The 19,792-nt window shown below is 40.6% G+C and overlaps 1 protein-coding gene across 1 annotated transcript in view; it reads right to left on the bottom strand.

Annotated features, from left to right (window-relative positions):
• The window catches only part of meis1b (Meis homeobox 1 b), a 91,297-nt gene that overhangs the window by 15,191 nt on the left and 56,314 nt on the right, over positions 1–19,792 (bottom strand). The window contains exon 9 of the mRNA XM_086092861.1: positions 12,293–12,369. Within this exon, the coding sequence (XP_085948987.1) occupies positions 12,293–12,369 (77 nt within the window). The remainder of the gene's footprint in view (positions 1–12,292; positions 12,370–19,792) is intronic.

Raw genomic sequence — 19,792 nt, 5'->3', positions numbered from 1 at the left:
TACGCCTCAAAGCTGTGTTTCGAGGCGTATACGTCAGCATAACTCCACAAGTGTCTTTTGCCTTTTTTGTTCCGGAACAGAGTCCACAGATTGTTTAATTTAACGTCCAGTTGAAATTTACAAAAAATAAACAAAGACACACGTGTGGTTAAAACAACAACATTAGCTTAATAAACGCTTAATGCTAATACATAACAGGAAACTCCACCGAGGGGCTAACAAAGAGTATTAGCGTCCGGTGTTATAACCCTTTATGCAATGGATATTTGAACACAAGCAGTGGAGCAATACACACACATATAACAATACTCATATATGCATATATTCTTTATCCTCTGTGAAGAATGACTACTATTATTGCAACTTACTGGGAGAACTGGGAGTATACTTTATATTCCAGTGTCAGCACAAGGGGCACAAACACTTTCATCAAATCAGCAAGTATTTTTAGTTTACAAAACGTTTTTTTTTAATTAGTTTTCCATTACTTGTGTTGGGGAGAAAAAAATACTTTGGAATTTAAACAAATCGGATTGTGTTTGACTTTTGTAACTACTTCTTATGTCTGGTCTGCAAAGACACGTGGAGTATGACCATGCCAAGCTAATGTCCTATTCTCATGACATCACACACAAACTATATAACACACTCACACGCGCACACAGGTGTACGTGTGGCGCACGTGAAATGGCCAATTAAAAGCAAGAAATTGTCTTTTTCATCAGCTGCCTCACCGCTGTGACTGATCGGGAGGTAATTTAATAACGAGCTGGTGGAAAAATGCAGATTGGAGATACAAAAGGTTACGCGGCAAGCTCGCTCATTTAAATTCACCGTACAAAAACACACGCACACACTGAGCTAACTAGCAATATTACATTAGGAGAATGGTGCACATAACCACACACACACAACTAAGTAGGACTTATTTTGGCCTATTTGGGCACACGCCAACAGAGGTGCACGATGCATATTCAAAATCTGGGCGAGCTGGAAATAACTGGCCGCCACCACGCACACGCTCCCGCCGGCTGCCACTCAAGGTGATTTAAGAGAGTAAAAAGGAAAAGGCGAGGATTCGCATGGCCGCTTATCGTCAGCTTGTCAGTGCGTGGATGACATCCATTGTTTGCTCCTCAAACCGTAATTAACGCCTCGCCCACATGTGTTTCCTGCTCACACACACACACATTATACACACAAACTAACTGGTTAAACTTTTACTGGGAAAAAAAAGATGATTTATTCGCATAATAGCACTTTCACATGACAGGATTTAGTAGCAGAATTGATACACGCACACGCATGTACACGTACACACAAAGAGTAAGAAAATAGCTCATCTGTCACACTTTATAAGGGACAAATATGAATCGACAGAAAAACACAAGGCTTTTGTTTGCACTTGTATAATAATATAATTCTCAGGCACATAACAAGGTAAACAGAAAGTTTACTTTCTTTTCATACGCATGATATATGATACCACTCAAAAGTATCACGATATTTTCACCAAGATGCTGAAAGATTAAAAAAATTGCCACCAATAGTCACGATACATTGCCACAGTTTATCACAAATATTGTAATGCAACACTCCTACAATACTGAGAGTTTAGTATCATTCATTCTGATAATGTCGCAACACTTTACCAATGCTAGAGATAGTATCATGATACTTTGCACCAAAGATATCACAATACTTTGCCTACGACAGACAGAAATATATTTTTTCAATAATACAGAAAATAAATCACAATATCTTGTCAACAATTTCAATAGTTTCCACAGATACTCAGAGTATCACAATATTGTGATACTGGTAGTATTATGATGCTTTGCACCAATGCCGATAGCATTGCGATACTTGCCAAATGATACCAAGAGTAACACAGTATTTTTAAATATTGAGATACTTTGCACCAATAGTACTGTTTGCCTATGATGTTCATCAAATTAAACTTTGCTAATGATACCGATAGAATTAAAATACGTTGCCATTGATATCAATACTTGCCACAAATTCTGATAGTATTGAGATATTTTGCCAATAACACGACTGTATCACAATACTTTAATGATACCAATAGTATCACGATAAGTTTCCTTTTTTTCCCCGTTTTTTTCTTTCTGAGAAAGCTCAGTATTGTTCATTCGGTAATCTTACCGATTCGACATGTCATCATCATTGCTCTCTCTCTCTTTTTTCGTTTTTTTCTTCTTTTTTTCTCTTTTTCTTTTCTTTGTATGTGCGTGAGCATGTGCATGTGCGTGTGTGTGTATGCATGTGTGCATGCGTGTGAGTGTGTACTCATTAATTCACCTAAAACCTATTAAAAATACCATACCGTTCACCTAAACCGAATACTTCAGAATCCAGCTAGAGTCGTGAGGTTGTCAGGAGACCCGAGGAAGGAAAGAAAAGAAAGGAAAGTGAAACCCAGCACCTACTACCCACCGGGTTACCAACCACAATCTTTCACCAACCTCAGAAATATCTAAATTCCAACAAATTAGGGAGACCTCAAGAGACCAAAGTAAAGACTAAGGAAAGGAAGTAAGGATAGATGAAGCAGAGTGAGATCCATAAGTTTCCAACAATACTGATAGTGTCATAATACAGACAGAAGCACAATGTTTTGCCAACGAGAGGATCGTATCAACATACCTTCAAGTATTGAGATATGTAACAAACAGTATCACAAAGCCAATTATTACGATGCGTAGCCAACAATACTATATTATATTGTAGTACAAGGCCAAAGACTCCCGTGAGACTCACTTATGCACTCACGTGCACACACATGGCCATAAAACAAATAAACAGCTCTCACGTTTCTTTTGTTTTAGTTTGACAGATTAATTAACAACATAACAGAGGCAATTTGCAAATTAGATTAGTAGCAACATAGTTTTAAAACTGCACGCGCAAATTGGGACAAAAATGTTTGTTTGTTTTAAAACACGTTATTGAGCTTGTGTCAACTTGCCTTATGTGCTTTTAAACATTGAGGTGTCCAACCTACAGCACCCCTTGAACCCCATAATCCCACCCCTCCCCAGTCTTATATCTCTAAACACCACCTGAGGCTACACCTGCTTTTCTCTTCATTTGCCTCACATATGTCTGCTGTATGGGTTTGTGTGTGTGCGTGTGTGTGTGAGTGATGTTGACAAAATATCCACACAACACAAAAAAATAAAAAATGAGACTAACATGCTGATGATGTGTGTATGTACAGTACAACATGTGAATGACCTAATGTTGGGAATTTGTTATTGGAATTACCATGGCGACCGATGCTGGGCACTTGCCTAATTGCAATCAAGCAGTGCGTGCGTGCGTGCGTGCGTGCGTGCGTGCATGTTTGTGTGTGTGTGTGTGTCATGCAAAGACGTGCTGACATTTGTGGGGCATAGCACTCATCCTTCCAGCTTCCTGTTTGTTTTCAGGAATATTCCAAACGAGCCGGACCTTGTCAATTTTTTGTCATTCTATTCATTTGATTTTCGAGTATAGAAATAAAGCACAAACAAAAGCCATATGTTAAAAAATGATGAATTACAAAAATTCATTAAAATACATTCATATAACAAAATAAATAAATACATTTGTATTCACTAATTGAACAGAATCTGTGGAGAGAAGCTCCAGAAGCAGGGGCCAGGCCTTCCTGGATCATTGCCTGCCCAAGAGAGGCCTCAGATCGGACACTAACATCAATCACACCCCTTCTCCCAGGCCCAAAGTATGGTCCCACCATCTCCCCCTTCCCTTCCATTAATTTTTTTCCCATAAAAATTAAATTCCACAGTCTAAGTTTTCTTTTTATTTGTCGTGCATGTACTCCAAAAGGAGAACACTCAATCACAGGAAATTGCCTCAAGTATAATTAAAAGTGATCAGCATTTTACCTGCAAGACAGTTAAAAAAATTAAAAATGAGAAACTTTTGACACAACCCGTTTCTTGACACACCTGTCATTTAAAAACAAGCTTTTGATAATTGTTTTAATTTTAATTTAGCATATGATTTACAATTATTATTATGACAATGATTAAGGATGTTTAATACCACTTTTTTTTTTTATACCTTGAGTAGTCACCGATATCACTAGTATTTTTTATACATAACATCCTCCCCACTTCTTTAATATTGCATGACACTACTGGCAATTTTCTATTCTTCTAATTTCTCATTTCTAGTTCCTAATCGTAAAACGGCCACATTTGGGCGGCCTGATTGCTATTAGCCAATGTCGCGAGTACTGACACCTTGAAATAAGGCCTGGTATCGACCTTATACTGATACTGGTATCGGTTCTCGACCATCCCTAGTGATTAACTAATTTTTACACTTGCATGACAGTTAAATGTGCTAAAAATCATCCTTGCATTACCCATTTGCCTTTTAAGTCAAGATTGAGTGTTTTTGTTTTATTTTGATGTTTGAATATAAACGCTGCTTAAATTACTTTAACATCTTACTTGACTGTTATATAAAAGTTTCATAGTAGAAACTGTTTGACCCTAAAATGGATTACTTCAATTATTTCTTTAAGTTTGTATTTCCTACAAAGGAAAATTACTTCCAAGAGTCATGTTTACACTCTAAGAAGTTGGTTGTCATGGACACAGTTATACACAAATGCATGTCTGTGAATATGCCTGTGTGTGTATGTGTGTGTTTGGTTGTCCAACTTGTCTTCCCGCTCTGTAAAACCAGTTTCGCATTAGCTTCACAGCACTTCTAATGGATGCTGGACTGATGCAGAGAAGCGCACGGTGTGTGTGTTTTAAATGCGAGTACATGTGTATGTATGTGGAGACGGGGGTGGGTGGGGCTGGGTGGGATTAGGTGACCCCCACAGCAGCTCTCACTTTAAAGCCCCTTTTAAATTTCACACTTTTCTTATGTTTCCCCGCACCACATGCACGTAATCCTCCGCCTCCTGTTAGCAGGAGCAGGATCCAACAGTGTGTAAGTGTGTGTATGAGATATTGCTCACATGTCTAAACACAGCCAGCAAGGCTTCCTGACTAATAACAGCCTGGCATTGGCCCAGCCAGGTGACCCCCGCCTCACCTCGCCACATTCTGCTTGTTAAATGTGGGCACTTTTATGCGTGTGGGTGTGTGTGAGTGTGCGTGTTTATAGGTTTGCAGGTTGCAGGTAGCACACCCTGTAACCTCGTCTATGACAAACATTATGATCCGCGACAGTGAAATTGCCGGATGAATATGGAAACATAACTCACAGCTACACAGTGCGGTTATTAATAGTGCAAGAAAAATGACAGTATTGCTATTAATACGCGTGCATGAATTGATATTCTTCTCTTCATGGGCAGGCTGTGAGCCGGCGGGCTGGCATGCCGTGAAGATGAAGGTGATTTATGAGCAGTGAGGAGAGGAATTCATAACAAACGCACACACGCTACACCGATTGATGATATTGGACAAAGTGTAATGACATGACTAAAGGTTCTAGGACGCTAGAGTGAGATGAAAGTTCATGAGGGACGCCACATGTGACTTAATAGTGGATGTGTGTATGTGTGTTCTTGTTTTTCTGTCTTTGTGTGGCCCACCTTTATAATGCGGACAGTCCTCTGAGAGTGGAAATTTTAATGTTCCACTCACAAAACATTGCACGAGGGTGTAGACTCGCCCATTTTGTTTTTCCCAAGTTTGTTTTACTATCTTTGTGGGGCCATCTCATTGACATAGCCCCTTCCCCTAACTCCAACCATAAAAAATTATTGCCTACCCCTCCTCCTTACCCTAACCTCAACCGTAACCCAATTCAAACCTAAACTCTAAAACCAAGTCTTGACCCTGAAAAAGAGGTCTAAACTTGTGGGGCCCAGCAAAATGGCCCCACATGGACGGGTGGGCACCACAACTCTGTTAAATCCCGAAATGTTGGCCCGACTACGTAACAAAAACAAGACCACACACACACACACACGAAAGACAGAACCCGATGACCATACTCACCGGACCAGTTAAGCGGTCCTCGCACAGGTCTTGACTAACGTATCCTTTTCACGGTTTGCAGCAATCATTGTTATCGTCTGGCTGCTAGTCTCAGCCAGGCCGAGGGATTCCCCGGGAGCTGATGTCAAATCCTGATAAACCAGAAGTCACGCTTGCCTCTTTTATTTTTATATCGTAAGATGATCACAGAAATGTAAAAAAACTAGCTCCACTTCTCTCTTATGACGTCCATTTTATAGGTAATTTACCAAGCACAAGACAAGTACACTAAATGGACAAAAGTATTGGGACATACCATAAAAAGGTGTGTTCAGATGAGTTTGGGGGATGGCTTGGGTTAACCTAAAACTGAACATCATCAATATAAGTCACCTGACAGACATACAAAAAGATTGGGCCTTAGATCAGACAGATCAGATCTGTTTTCTCCATCCACATGGACATTTTTTTTCCCCATTGTCTCACACATGTCAACCCACTTAGTAATGGACAAATAATGAAGCAAGGATGTGTGTGTTGTCTCCTAATGCTACACAAGAAATTGAAAGAGTCTGATTCTTCCCTTCCAAAAAGGCCGTGATGGGCCTCTCCCGCTTTAAGTAGCCTATGCTCGCTTTCTCCCGGCTTTTAAGATGTTGCTAAAAGCGGCCTTATTGACCAAACAATAGCTCAAACGCCGCCTTTTAAAGGTCCGTGATTAAATTGCACGCAGGAAGGAGAAACCCGATGACCCTTGCATTGATTTTTACATCAGCAGAGCTTGTAAGCGCAATTTAGGGAAAATCTGCTCTGCTTGCATGTGTGTCTGTTACAATACAAGCATCACTTCCTGGTGTGCGAGTGTGTTTTCGCTACATGTGCCTAGTGATGCCAAATGAACAACAAGCCACAAGGAGATGATGACAATGACGGTGTGCACTTCTCGACATGACTCAGGAAATACCAGCATGTGTTAAAAGGAAAAAGAATGTCTGCCTGTAATAGGTAGTAGAAAGTTTGTGTAATGGAGTGTATGGCAAACACAAAACTACATGGTGAGTTAGTTTTGCTCACTGCGTCTTTCTTAATTGTACACTTTATTTCCTACGGGATTTTCTTTAAATAATCCCAAAAATATGTTTAGTCATTCAAGAAGCTAAAGGCTAACCGAGGGCTTGGCACTGACTGATCACATAACTGCGCAGGTCCCTTTAAGGACACGGCGGTGGTGTAAAGTGTTCCTCCCTCTCCTCTGTTCAAAGGGGGAACCTCCCTGGTGTGGCGTCGCGGCGCCAATAATTCATGAGTAACCTGCGCCCCTTGTCGGCCTTTAGCATTTTTTATTTAATCCGCCAAGCTCCACAACTGCTGCCGGCTCATCAATAATACACAGCGACCTGTGTTAACACATCCACGCGGCACCCGAGTGCACGTGAGGGACATTGTGGGCCAGGATGTGTCATTGTTAGAGCTAAAATTACTTCAATAACATTTTGCAGATCTGAATAAGATTATAGATGAGTTTATATTCTTTATATCTTGTCAGATCACTGAGATTGAGATACAAGTGACGTGACGTAAAAGGACAACACGTGCATTTGAAACAACCACATAACTTTGCCTTACAGTTCAGTAGCTTAATGCTAACACCAAATGGGAAATACCATAGACGGGCTAGTGAATAGCATTTGTGCCACAGTGTTATAACCTTTTAAGAAACGGATATTTGAACTTAAGAAAATAGAGCCACATGTAAACAGACAATATACTCAAAGGCATATATTATTTATCCTCTGTGAAGAACAACTAATATTAACTAATATAAAAGCTTACTAAGGCGCTGAGATCTGCTTCATGTACAGTAAATCAGTTTGGCTCTATTGTACTGCCCCCAAGTGGCCAATACATGCGCACCAGAGGGAGCAGCACAATGTCCATTGAATTGATGCAAAAACTGTTCAAATATGAAGTACAATACCATAGAGTGCTATTTTTCTGATTAACTCATTCCCTGCCATTGTTGGCTAAAAAAGTCAAAAATTCATTTGAACTATTTCTATTAGTTTATTTTTTTCCCTTTTTGTATGAAAAGCTAGATTTTTTTTAAATTGTACATTTAGAACAGATATGAAATTTGTGATTAATCGTGAGTTAACTAGTGAAGTCATGCGATTAATTACGATTTAAATTGTAATCACCTAATCTTTTATTTTCTTTTTCTTTTATTCATTCATTGCCATTGACGGCTATAAACGTTGAAAATTCATTTGAACTATTTCTATTAGTTTAACATTTTTTCCACTTTTGTTAACAAGAGTATGAAAACCTAGAATTTTTTTTCATAGTACATTTAGAACAGATATCAAATTAATTACAATTAAAAATGTTAATTGCCTGTCGCCCCTAATTTTTAATAATCTTTTTTTGATGAATTTATGCCAGTGAATTAGTTAAAAGAACAGTACACTTTGTTGTTTTAATTAATTTACTGTGTGAGTCTTACAGTTATGCAAGAATGTATTAAAATTAATCTACGAGAGTAAAAATGTTCCATCAGTCATCATCATTAAGGGAACATCTGCGCGGCCCTCTTACATGGCTTTCAGTGTGTGTGTGTGGGGGGGGGGTGAGTGTGTGTGTGTGGGGGGGGCGTGTGTGTGTGGGGGGGGCGTGTGTGTGTGTGGGGGGGGGGGGTGCGTGCGTGTGGCAACCAGGCAAATTGACTCCACCAAATCAGAGGGTCAGGAGGTAACATCACCGGGGGGTTGCTATGGCGACACCCAATGGCAACGGAGCTTCCAGGGCAGTACGACAACACAACATGCCAGGGAAATGGCAGTGCTTTCTCTCCATCTTGCCTTGTGTAACCTGTCTCACTCTTGTTGTTGTTGTTGTTGTTGTTGTTCTGTGCTTTCCTGCCACAGTGCATGGAAAATATAAACACACAACAACAATACACTCACACACGCACAATATAAGGGGGCAGCAGGATTCGAGCATGTTGGTTTTAACAGCTAATACCTCCTAGATTAACCACACACGGCTACCATCACGCACACACATACGAACAGAGATTACCCTCCCACGATGTACACACTGTGTGTGCGCACACACTTTTAGGTTGTGTGTCTAGCCTCTAGACAATATGCTGTCAAATAAAAACTTGTATATCTGGTTCATTTTGGTTGATTCATTTTTGACAATTGAAGAAAAACAAGCTATAAAATTCCAATTGCTTTTCAGGCAGGTGTCTTCTAGACTTTTTAGTGTGTTCTGTTGTGACCAAATTTCATGTTGATAGGTTGAACTTAGATTTGGAATGGCTGATTCCACCTCCCCCCTCCCAATTTGACAAATTCTCAAAATAATGAATAAACTTTGACGTCAAGCTCCACCCACATTAGAAGGCATAGACATAAAAATATTGGCCATTTAGCATTAAGGGTATATACTTCCGATTGGGGCTATTTAGATTCCCTAGTAGTGTCATGTTTCGGTTTTGTATGGGTTAGTTTTGTTTATTTTGGTGTGTTTGTTGTGTCTTTCTGTGATTGGTGTTTGTCTTGTGTTTCTGAGTGTTTCCCCTGTCTCGTTATGTCTGATTACATCCACCTGTGTGCCTGTTCCCTTCCCAGTGTGTTTGACCAATCGGTGCCCTTTTCCTATTTTGTTCCCCTGGTGTGTCTCATTAGTCTTGGTGTATTTAGTCTGTTGTGTTTGTCCAGTCGGTGTGGGGTCATTGTCTAAATCAGCTGTCGAAGTCCTGTGTGGGAGTCTGTGTTTCCCATTGCGTCAAGCTAAGCCTCGTCACAGTTAAGTCGTCTTTGTTTCAGTCTGGTTGTCTACGTCTCAGTCTAGTTGTCTACGTCTTAGTCTAGTGGTCTCCAACTCAGTCACGTTTCGGTTTTGTATGGGTTAGGGTTTTGTTTATTTTGGTGTGTTTGTTGTGTCTTTCTGTGATTGGTGTTTGTCTTGTGTTTCCCCTGTGTGATTACGTCCACCTGTGTGCCTGTTCCGTTCCCAGTGTGTTTGACCAATCGGTGCCCTGTTCCTATTGTGTTCCCCACTTGTCTCATTAGTGCTGGTGTATTTAGTCTGTGTGGGATCATTGTCTACGTCAGGTGTTGAAGTCCTGTGTGTTTCCCATCGCGCCAAGCTAAGCCTCGTCACAGTTAAGTCGTCTTTGTTTCAGTCGAGTCTACATCTTAGTCTAGTGGTCTACAACACAGTCTAGTCGTCCTCGTCACAGTTAAGTTCTCCACGTTCCTACTAAGCTTCCCAAGTCAGCCCGGTCAAGCCAGTCCCGTCATGGCTACCAGCCTCCTCTCGCTCAGTCCCGTCATAGCTACCAGACTCCTCTTTCCCAGTCCTCGTCCTCTCACTCGTCCCCACTTGTTTCTATAAAGTTTCTCCTTTTTTTCACAATTCCTGTCTCCCTGATGTGTCGCCTCGCCTTTGGGTCCACTCTCTACTGCGTGCATCTTTTCATGACAAGTAGGAGTTAGCCAAAGTACGAACCCTGGAATTCACCCAAAATGGGAAAACTTCCTGTTAAATTTCAGACATGGTTCCTTGAGACCTTTTCATTATTATTTTTTTTTATTTTTATTTTTTTATTATTATTATTTTTTTGTCTTATGACAGACATGTCCCCCAAATTTCATATTACTGAACTTTCCAGGGAGCGCCACTGAGTGAATTTTGAGGGGTTGTATTCAGGACCACTAAAATAAATTGCCCTGGATATGTACACTTGCCAAAATTGGTGAGTTTCCATGCATATTGTGGCCTACAAAAGGGCGAGTCAGGCAACGCGCGCGCACACACACACACACACACACACACACACACACTTTTATCTGTGGTAAAAGAATTGATCCCCTGATGGATTTCACCGAGGTCACCTTATGTGATAACATCCACATGGGCTTCCCTGCGGTCCTTATTCCACCCCTTTGTGTGCGTGTGTGCGTGTGCGCTAAATTCTCCATAGACTGCCTGGCATGCTAATCTGCTGCCTGTCTCTGGAGCTCTTCCCGTTGAACAATGGCGGGCATCTTGTTAACATCATTAGAGGGATTAATCTCCTCTCCTCCCTCCTTATCTTTTCATCTCAATTTGGCTCTCCTTCACTTTCAAGGATTCATTTTTTACAGATCAAATGGGGGGCCACAGCTAATAACGGCGAGCCTGTGCTGATAGGCATCTCTCTGATAAGACCACGTGAAGACGACCCTCTTTCTACCTTTTCCCTCGACGCTACCTCAGGTTAAAAGCCTAGTTATGAGTCAAACTCTGCACCCAATTAAAAAAAAGAGGCCCCTTCCAGCTAAACTAACCTGCTAGTGAAGAATCTTAATGAATAATATACGGTGAATTTTAAAGTAGAAACACCGCAAATCTTCAAAGAAATTCCATCAACGGTCAACAATTTAGAGTTAAGGTGTAAAGAGGGAGTCGGACAGCCTTTGATAGGAATCACTTAAAAATGTGTGAATAGACAAATATTTTAAGGAACGCTTGGATTTGGAAAAGTGTAAATCCAACCCAAGAGAAGCGCTTTGCACAGACAGACGGCCCTCTTTCTACCTCTTCCCAAAGCTAGGTCAGGTTAAAAGCCTTGTTTAGGGTCAAACTTGGCACCCAATTAAAAAAAAAAAAAAAAAAGCTTTGAGCTAAGCCAACCAGCAAGTGAGGAATTCTAATGAAGAATACTAAGAAACCTTAAGCAGGAAGGCCACAAATCTTCAAAGAAACATCATTAACGGTCAACAATTTTGAGTTAAGGTACGAAATGGTTTTAAAAAATGCAACCAAGTGTAATAAACAATAAAATCTAAATAAGAAAAAAAATGCACTTCATACATCAGGAAGTAAGCTAATGAAAAATGTCTCAGACAATTGGGTACCAATCAAATATTTACCAGGTCCCTAAAAAAAAACAAAGCATTTTTTAACGTACACCATTAAAAACGTGAAAATAAGTCCACTTTAAAATCGAGCCTTGTCCGTGTGCTAATAAACACCACTGCTAACTTTCTGCGTGCCTGATAATTTTTTTCTAATGTTTTCCGATGCTTGTTTGACTCTTAATTAACGCTGCTTTTCGGAAAATGACTTCAGGCCATATCTGTTTAGATTGATCCGCACCAGCGTGATTCCGTAAGCGGAGTATTTCTGTGTTTGGGAAGGGGCGGCGGCGGAGGACGGCAGGGGCTGATGTTGGAGTGGTGGCATTAATTCCGATCACCGGCAGCCGACATGGCCTGAGGGAAGGATGAGATGGTATACGCATGATGTCGAGCTTCTCTTACCAGTTGTTGACTTGTAGGATGGTGAGGCCCGTGTCTTGTGCCAACTGCTTCTTCTGTTCCTCTGACGGGTACGGATGCTACGGGGGAAAGAAAATAAGCGAGCTTTAGTTCACTTCCTGTCTGGGGAGTCGCTCACATTAATGTTGCCTCAATGTTACATCATGAATGGAAAATGTTTTGTTGTGTAAATCTAAAATTCCTCGGCTTCTCCAATTGTTTGAATTGCTTGATCCAACGTGGGCTTTGTGAAGTTCTGACATTCTAAAACCTTCCTCTACTTAACTCATTAAAAGATCTACGTGAATGTATGCATATATTTGAGCCTGTATCATTCTTGATTAGAGAAAATCCATAACAAATTATAACTCGTTTTTTCTCGTTTTTAGAAAAATCAATGACGATGAATGTCGTATAATCATTCTACCCTAAGGTTCAAATAAATTATTGAAAGACTCAAATTAATACAACATTCACACCCAATGTTCGTGCACTCTGGTTTTGCTTTGAGTGTGACTGGATTGAGACCTCTGCCAAGCTGAAAAGTTAAGGAACTTGGATAAATTTATAAAGGTAGTTTGTGAAATCACGCTTGTTTAGACTTAACTAAACTCACTAGATATTTGGTGTTTTTGTATTTCCAGATCCTAATAGAAAGTGTATATTTCCAGCTATAGGTCTGTTTAAGAGTCCTTTCAATACGCGTTAAAATATGACAGTGAAAATATGCTGACACATGCTGAGCGACATTAGTGTGTGTGCACTGACAGTGTGTGCTCGTACATAAAGAACACAACAATCAGACGTGTAAAATTGGTGTGGCGCCAGCATGTTTATTTCTATTTTTTTTTTGTCTTTCATGCCACATAATGAACAGGACTGTGTTTTGTTTGAAGGGCGGCAGACAGCAGAGGGGAAGGCCGCCCCCCCCCAACCCCGCCCAGCATTCCCCTTGTCCATGTGATGGGCTGTGGGGAAGGAGGAGGAGGAAAGAGTAGGGATACATGGAGGCTAATTCCATGCAGTAAATTATAATTGCATTGTCGCCTCTGTGCTTCACACAATATCCATTTAAATCAAGATGGGAAATTTTGAGTTTGAATCTCTGCCAGATTCATTAAAGAGGATGATAACTAAGGTGTAACCTGCCTCTTCTTCATGTAGCTACTATCACAAGCACAATGAATAATCACCAAAACCAACAAACCAAATTAAGATCATAAAGACAAACATTTTAGTTAATCATCCATCATTGCATTACTTAATATAAATGGGAATGCTTGCTTGTCTATCTGTGTCCTGCAATTGGCTAGCGACCAAAGAAAACTACTCACCCATGACCACACTATGCGCTTAAAACGAAAAATGTATGGATGGACAAAATCACTCCCAAAATAAGTCAGATACGACCAATGTTAGCATTTTTGCTGCTTTTATTTTGCATAATTTTTACCTCCTCTTCGTGATTCTATCCCCATTCAGGCAGTTGATAAATTGAGTATTTTTGGGAGACAAAAGGACATTAATTTGGATCTTCTTGTTGTGAATCAATCAAGTCCCCCCCCAAAAAAGTTGAGTCAAAATGAAGACTATGCTAGCATCTCCCGTCAACTGCTAGCTAGCCACAGACTAGCTAGCTGCCAACCGCTTGCCATATCTGATCAAAAATCTTATAAAATTGTTTTATAAGAAATCTGCTTTTTTTGGATCGGCTTACCTTTGCTATATTTAGGCGGACTTATGCAGTATAAAATAAAAATTAGGGGTGCAATGTTATGCTAAGCATCAGGGTTCATTCAGCACATACATTAATCTTAAGATCACGGCTTTGGTTCCCTTTGGGTTTAGTCAGGGAACAAAAATGCTAATGCAAAGTGCAACATCGGTAGTTTGTCTTCTTATTAAGTAATCAGTGTAAATTTTGATATAAATGAATAAGTGGTTCAGAAATTGGATGGATGGATGGATGGATGGATGGATGGATGGATGGAGTTAGCCATGACGTCCACTAGCCTGAAGTTGAGCTGCTCTGTTTTTATTTACAATGTGTGACAAGAACACGAGGTAAGGTACTTCTTGCATAACATGATTTGTGTGGTAACTCAGTATGCCGCGTACACAATGTTCTATATCGGAAAATGGGAACACATAGAAATAGACTCAACCCCAAAGTTACGCAAGGACGGCCGATACGAGGCGCCGCTCTGCCGCCTCCATGTGTTGGACGTCATAAAACGCCATTGTTTAGGCTTTTGCTTTACAGGAGCGTACAAATGACGCGCCGCTAGCATGTCGCACCTCGTCATGTGAGCGTATGATACGTCGCCCAGTCGACAAAACAAAAGGCAATCGCGGCCAGTGCAGCAGAGTCTCACTCGTGATGTATGATGGGGTAGTTCGCAAAATGGGGAGGGTCCACGCCACAGACTGCAGCGCAGAACAAATGCAGCCTGTTTGCGTGGTTAGCTTACATACACACATCCGGCGGCTTCTTCTACAGTACATTAGACTTTCTTCAAATGTTTTAAGTTACGGACTAGCTTCAACATACAGACACCCCCTCTGAATATACCCTTCAAAAATATGAAAACAATGTAGTACATAGCCAGTAAAGAGTCACTATATACAATATTACCGGCTGTAGCTAAAGAGCATTTTGGGTAGAGTATGTTTGTTTGTTTATGATAAAAAGTAAATTTTATACAGGAAATGCTTTTACCATAGGCAGAACAGTCCAACAACACAACATATATACAGTACACTGAAGCACACAATGTGTTTTTATACTCCCCTCTTGCTTTTGTAGCATGCCAAATGAACTCCAATCTGTCACAACTGTGAAGTTTTAATATGGTGTGTGATACTGTGTCTCCTAATGGCCTTTGGCTTGGATTCAGCGTGCCGAGAGAGAGCGAGAGAGGGAACGTGTTCTTGAAAGGAGCAGATGGAAAGTTTCTGCGCATCCTCCCTTGCTCCCTCTGCTCTATCTTAATGATATGTCTTCTTCAAATATACAAGCGCTTTCATGAGAACTCACAGCCTGCTCGCTGCAAGCATGTGGTTGCCAGGACAGAGGGGAGGGACACGAGGGAGGGTTATGTTTTCCCTCATCTTATCAGTCTGACTTTGCTATTTTGCCTGTTAATATAAGTAAGTGGGACATTGCCAAATCAAACTACAATGGGGAAAGGCGTAGACCTCCGCCAAGGCCTTCGCAGGCTCACAGAAGGCGGCCTAAACATTATCAGAAGTCCTGACCAACATTTACAGCCTTAATTCTAATACTGTTAATCTAGTCACAATATTATTTCTCTTGGATGCAAGTAGATATTTTTGCCCAATCAGATTTCAGCCTCAGTGTGCTGCTATGCTATTCTAATTTGCCCTGAGCCTCCAAAACAGTGGTTGGAAGTACTGAACCCCACCAGCTTTCTCTGATGCACATTCACCGAACCCTTCTTTATTGAAAAATAAAATGTTTTTTTTTTCAATTTCAATATATAGGTATAGAGTTAACTTGTGAACAAAATAAACAGGGAGAGCAGCCTTTTCATCGAACCTTGCTCTCTTCACCTTGAATTCTTGAAAAACCTTGAAAAAGCGTTGTGTCATGTAATCCTCATCTCCATGTATTTTAAGGAAGAGTTCCTTAAGTTTTGTTAGATAGTTAGTTCTGCTGGACCCGAATTGCTCAACTTGACATTGTTATTCATGCAGTTAGGACGCTGCCTCCCATCACTCAACTCTATATTTATAGAGCACTTTAAAACAACCACCACTGTTTTCTTAAGATGGAACTCAGGGGCATCAGAAACAGTGAAAACAGCAGCGGCCCCAGAATTAAACCCTGTAGCAAACCATGCGTTCCATCGTACATGTGAATTCATATTGCACATATTTGTCCAACTACTTTTTTTTTCTTCTCAACAAAGATAGTACATAACATACCATTACAACAGTCATTGTTTAATTTTATTTATCTGTAAATATTTTATGTTATTATGTTTCAGATAAATATTAATCCTAAACTAGTCAAAACAATAAAAAGGAGTCACAGCAGAGACACTTCCCTCTCACCCCATAATGAAGAAAAAAAAAATACAATCTCACTTTCTAAAACCAGGAAGTATTAGCATGCTAAGTTAACTAACAACAAATTAACAAAAAAAAAAATTTGACTTTATTAGAAGACTTAATTTTATATTTTCACGACAGAGACACTCCTCCCTGCCCCAGTATCAAAAATGGTACGATCTCACTTATTCATCATTTCATAACGTTAAAGTATTACTGGAAAAATTAATAATTACGGCAAAAAGAAAAATGTCACATTTTCTTAATATTGCGATAAAACCACAGTCTTCCCTACGGGGAGGTAAGTGTCACTCACATGTTATAAAAGACTTTTTTTGCTGCAGAGATGCTTCATTTTACAATGAGGAGGAGGATTATTACACCGACGTCTTCATCTCGCCACGTCAGCACAAACAAAAAAACCCAAGGAGCACCAAAAATACACTTTGACAAGAAACATAAACGCTGATGTTGCCAAATCCAGTCAACTTCACAAGCGCCTGTGATGTTTCAAATGGCGTACACACACACCTTTTTATTCGCCGTGTGACGAAGTCTGCTCGCGTGTTCAACTCCATCTTTGTCTTGCCTCCTCGCATATTAGCGTTGTGGCGATATCGCGCTTCTATCTTTTTAAAGCTCACCCAGCTTGTGTGCTGGCTCGACACGGCACTTCAGCTTTAAATAGAGCAAGGTTGGGGCCGGTTTTTGGTTAGGGGGATTGTACACCGTTACAGTCATGTGATATGGCTGCCCTCCAAAAAAACAGAGGCCATGACGCTGCATGGACGAGTGGTGGCATGGCGATGTTTCATCAGCAGATGATCGGCTTTGTCACAAGGCGCCCAGATGCCAGCCATGGCAGCCAATAATTGCAGTAAACAACTTGTTAGTGGCTCAATTTCTGAGTGGCATTTTGCTTGTTTCTTCACTAAGGGGCTATTTTAACAAGCATCATATTCTTTTTTTTCTTCATTATTAACAATCTTAAGATTTAAAAAAAGCTTATATTGGCTGATTAATCGGTCAGGTCCTAGGGAGTGCTGCCTCAATCCATTCCACAAATCTTTGCTGTTCAAAAACTAAACAAAATAAGTTTAAAGTTGGATGTTGATTGTTTTTGTCATATAGAGCTAGTGAGTGCACAGTTGTCGCAACAATTGGCTTCATTTCGCATTTCCAGGCCACTTGGATAAAACAAGCTCGATTTGTTGTTTTTTGTCAATGTCAACACTGCTGCTTTGGCTCATTAGCATGTCAAGCTAATGGCTAACATTCTTGATTAATTTTGCACTTCCTAAAAACTTTAATGAAACAATCCTGATTTGTTTATTTTTTTTGGTCAATGTTGACACTGACGCTTTAGCTAATTAGATTGTTATGCAAACGGCTAACATTCTTGGTCTATTTTCATCTGGACTACTTTGTGTGACTTTTGCTCCTTGGGGAGAGCCCATTATTAAATGACGTAAAAGTGTAACTTGCTTAATGAAAGTGAAACAGTAAAGCAAGTTTGGTTTATTTATTTGTTAGATTTTTGGGTCAGTGTTGTGGCGGCCGTGGCTCAGAGTGTAGAGACGGTTGTTCAGTAACCAGGTCGGCTGTTCGATCCCCGCTCTCCCCAAGTCATGTGTCATTGTGTCCTTGGGCAAGGCACTTCACACACACACTGCCTCTAGTGCTATGCACACTGGTGTATGGAATGGGTGAATGTGTGGTGGTGGTCGGAGGGGCCGTAGGCGCACACTGGCAGCCACACTTCCATCAGCTTGCCCCAGGGCAGCTGTGGCTACTTAAGTAGCTTACCGCCACCACAGTGTGAATGTGTGAGCGCACGAATAATGCAAACACTGTGAAGCATCTTTGAGTGTCCAAAAAAGCGCTATATAAATGTAATGCATTGTTATTATTATTAATGCTGACACTTTCACTAATTAGTATAGCTAGATACAAAGTAGCAGTAACTTTTGCACAACTTGTAAAGGTAGAACCGAATAATTAATTAAATAAACAAACAAATAATTTTGTTGCCACTTGCTTCTCTTAACTAATAACTGGCACTTGTGGAACTGTAGTAACTGTTCTGTACTTCTACATGAGTACAGATTGTGAGTACTTTTCCCACCTCTATCAATTCACCAGCTAATGCTAACTTCCTTAGCATGCTACGAGTGTGACTCTCACTTTGCCTGGGCCGTGACCCCTTTTACACTGGGGTGCCCCCGGAGGATCAAAACGGTGTTACACTGACAAGAGCTAGCATGCCGCTAATGGCTGCCTCGGAAAGACTTTTTTAAACAATCAACAAGTGGGACGTTGATTCCTGCTTGTTGACTTGGCAGATGAGCGACAAACCGAGCAGCGGGCCCGCTCCCAAACGGCTAATCTGAGGGGGGCTTTTTTTGGCCCGAGGGTTAGATACACACGCACACACACACGCCCACACACACACACACACACACACACACACACACTCAGGAACGCACTGTTTACTGCGAGTGCTGCCAGGCCAGTATGACGTTTCCTTAAATATTTGGGGAGGTGAGCACATTGTTATGCCAAAATTGAGAGCAAGTGCAGACTTTCCAACACAAGCTGTGCACACTCCCCAAATTTGCTTCCTCTTCAATCATCGTTAGTAGCAACAGTCTTGTAAGGTAAACAAGTAATTTTACTACTATACTACTACTACTATTGCAAAAAGTATTGCGTCTTTCCACCTTGCAAGAGTCAGCAGGCCCATTCAAAATTTCCGCAGAAATATTTCTAGTTTTTTTCTTTATTTATGTCAACTTTCCATTTTATTCCTCTGCTTTCCCCCCACAAAATACATCCTTTTACTTCGATACATTTCCCCCTTCATTACTCATTACTTCAAAATGAAATATTTAAAAAAAAATTGTTCTTCGACGTGAAGGTATTTTGATACTTTTACGTATACAAGACTGCTGTCACGTGTCTGCCGACGTCCCCATTGACTTGATGAAGGAAGCCGGGGGGGGCAAACGACAAACAAAGCAAGAGAGAAAAAGACAGGATTAAAGAGAAAAAAAAGAAAGTGAACAAAACAAGAAAACAAAGCCCTCCCTAAAAAATAATAACACACACACAAAACAAAACAAAAAAAACGCGCTTAAACGTCTCCGAGCTTGTAACATGAATAATTCAGCATTTGGCACTTTGTCATCGAGTGTCTCTCCATATCTCATGGAGATAAAGGGGAAAAACAGATATTTTCATGCATTAATGAGCGTTTTTCCTCGAGCCCCTCCCCCCAAACAGCTTTTGTTGGTTTAGGGAATTCCCTCAATGCTGCGGCCTTTTGGGAAACAAATGGAGTTAGCGGCGTGTGGAAAGCGTAGCTCATCTCGGGTAATTGATCATCATCGGCAACGTTTGTCTAATTCACACTCTGTACCGTGCAAAATC

This window comes from Leptonotus elevatus, chromosome 13, assembly GCF_054856555.1.
Source record: "Leptonotus elevatus isolate MCC_2025b chromosome 13, RoL_Lele_1.0, whole genome shotgun sequence".
NCBI lineage: Eukaryota > Metazoa > Chordata > Actinopteri > Syngnathiformes > Syngnathidae > Leptonotus > Leptonotus elevatus.
The sequence above is the reverse complement of the archived record's forward strand: the minus strand, read 5'-3'. Positions and strand labels throughout refer to the sequence as shown.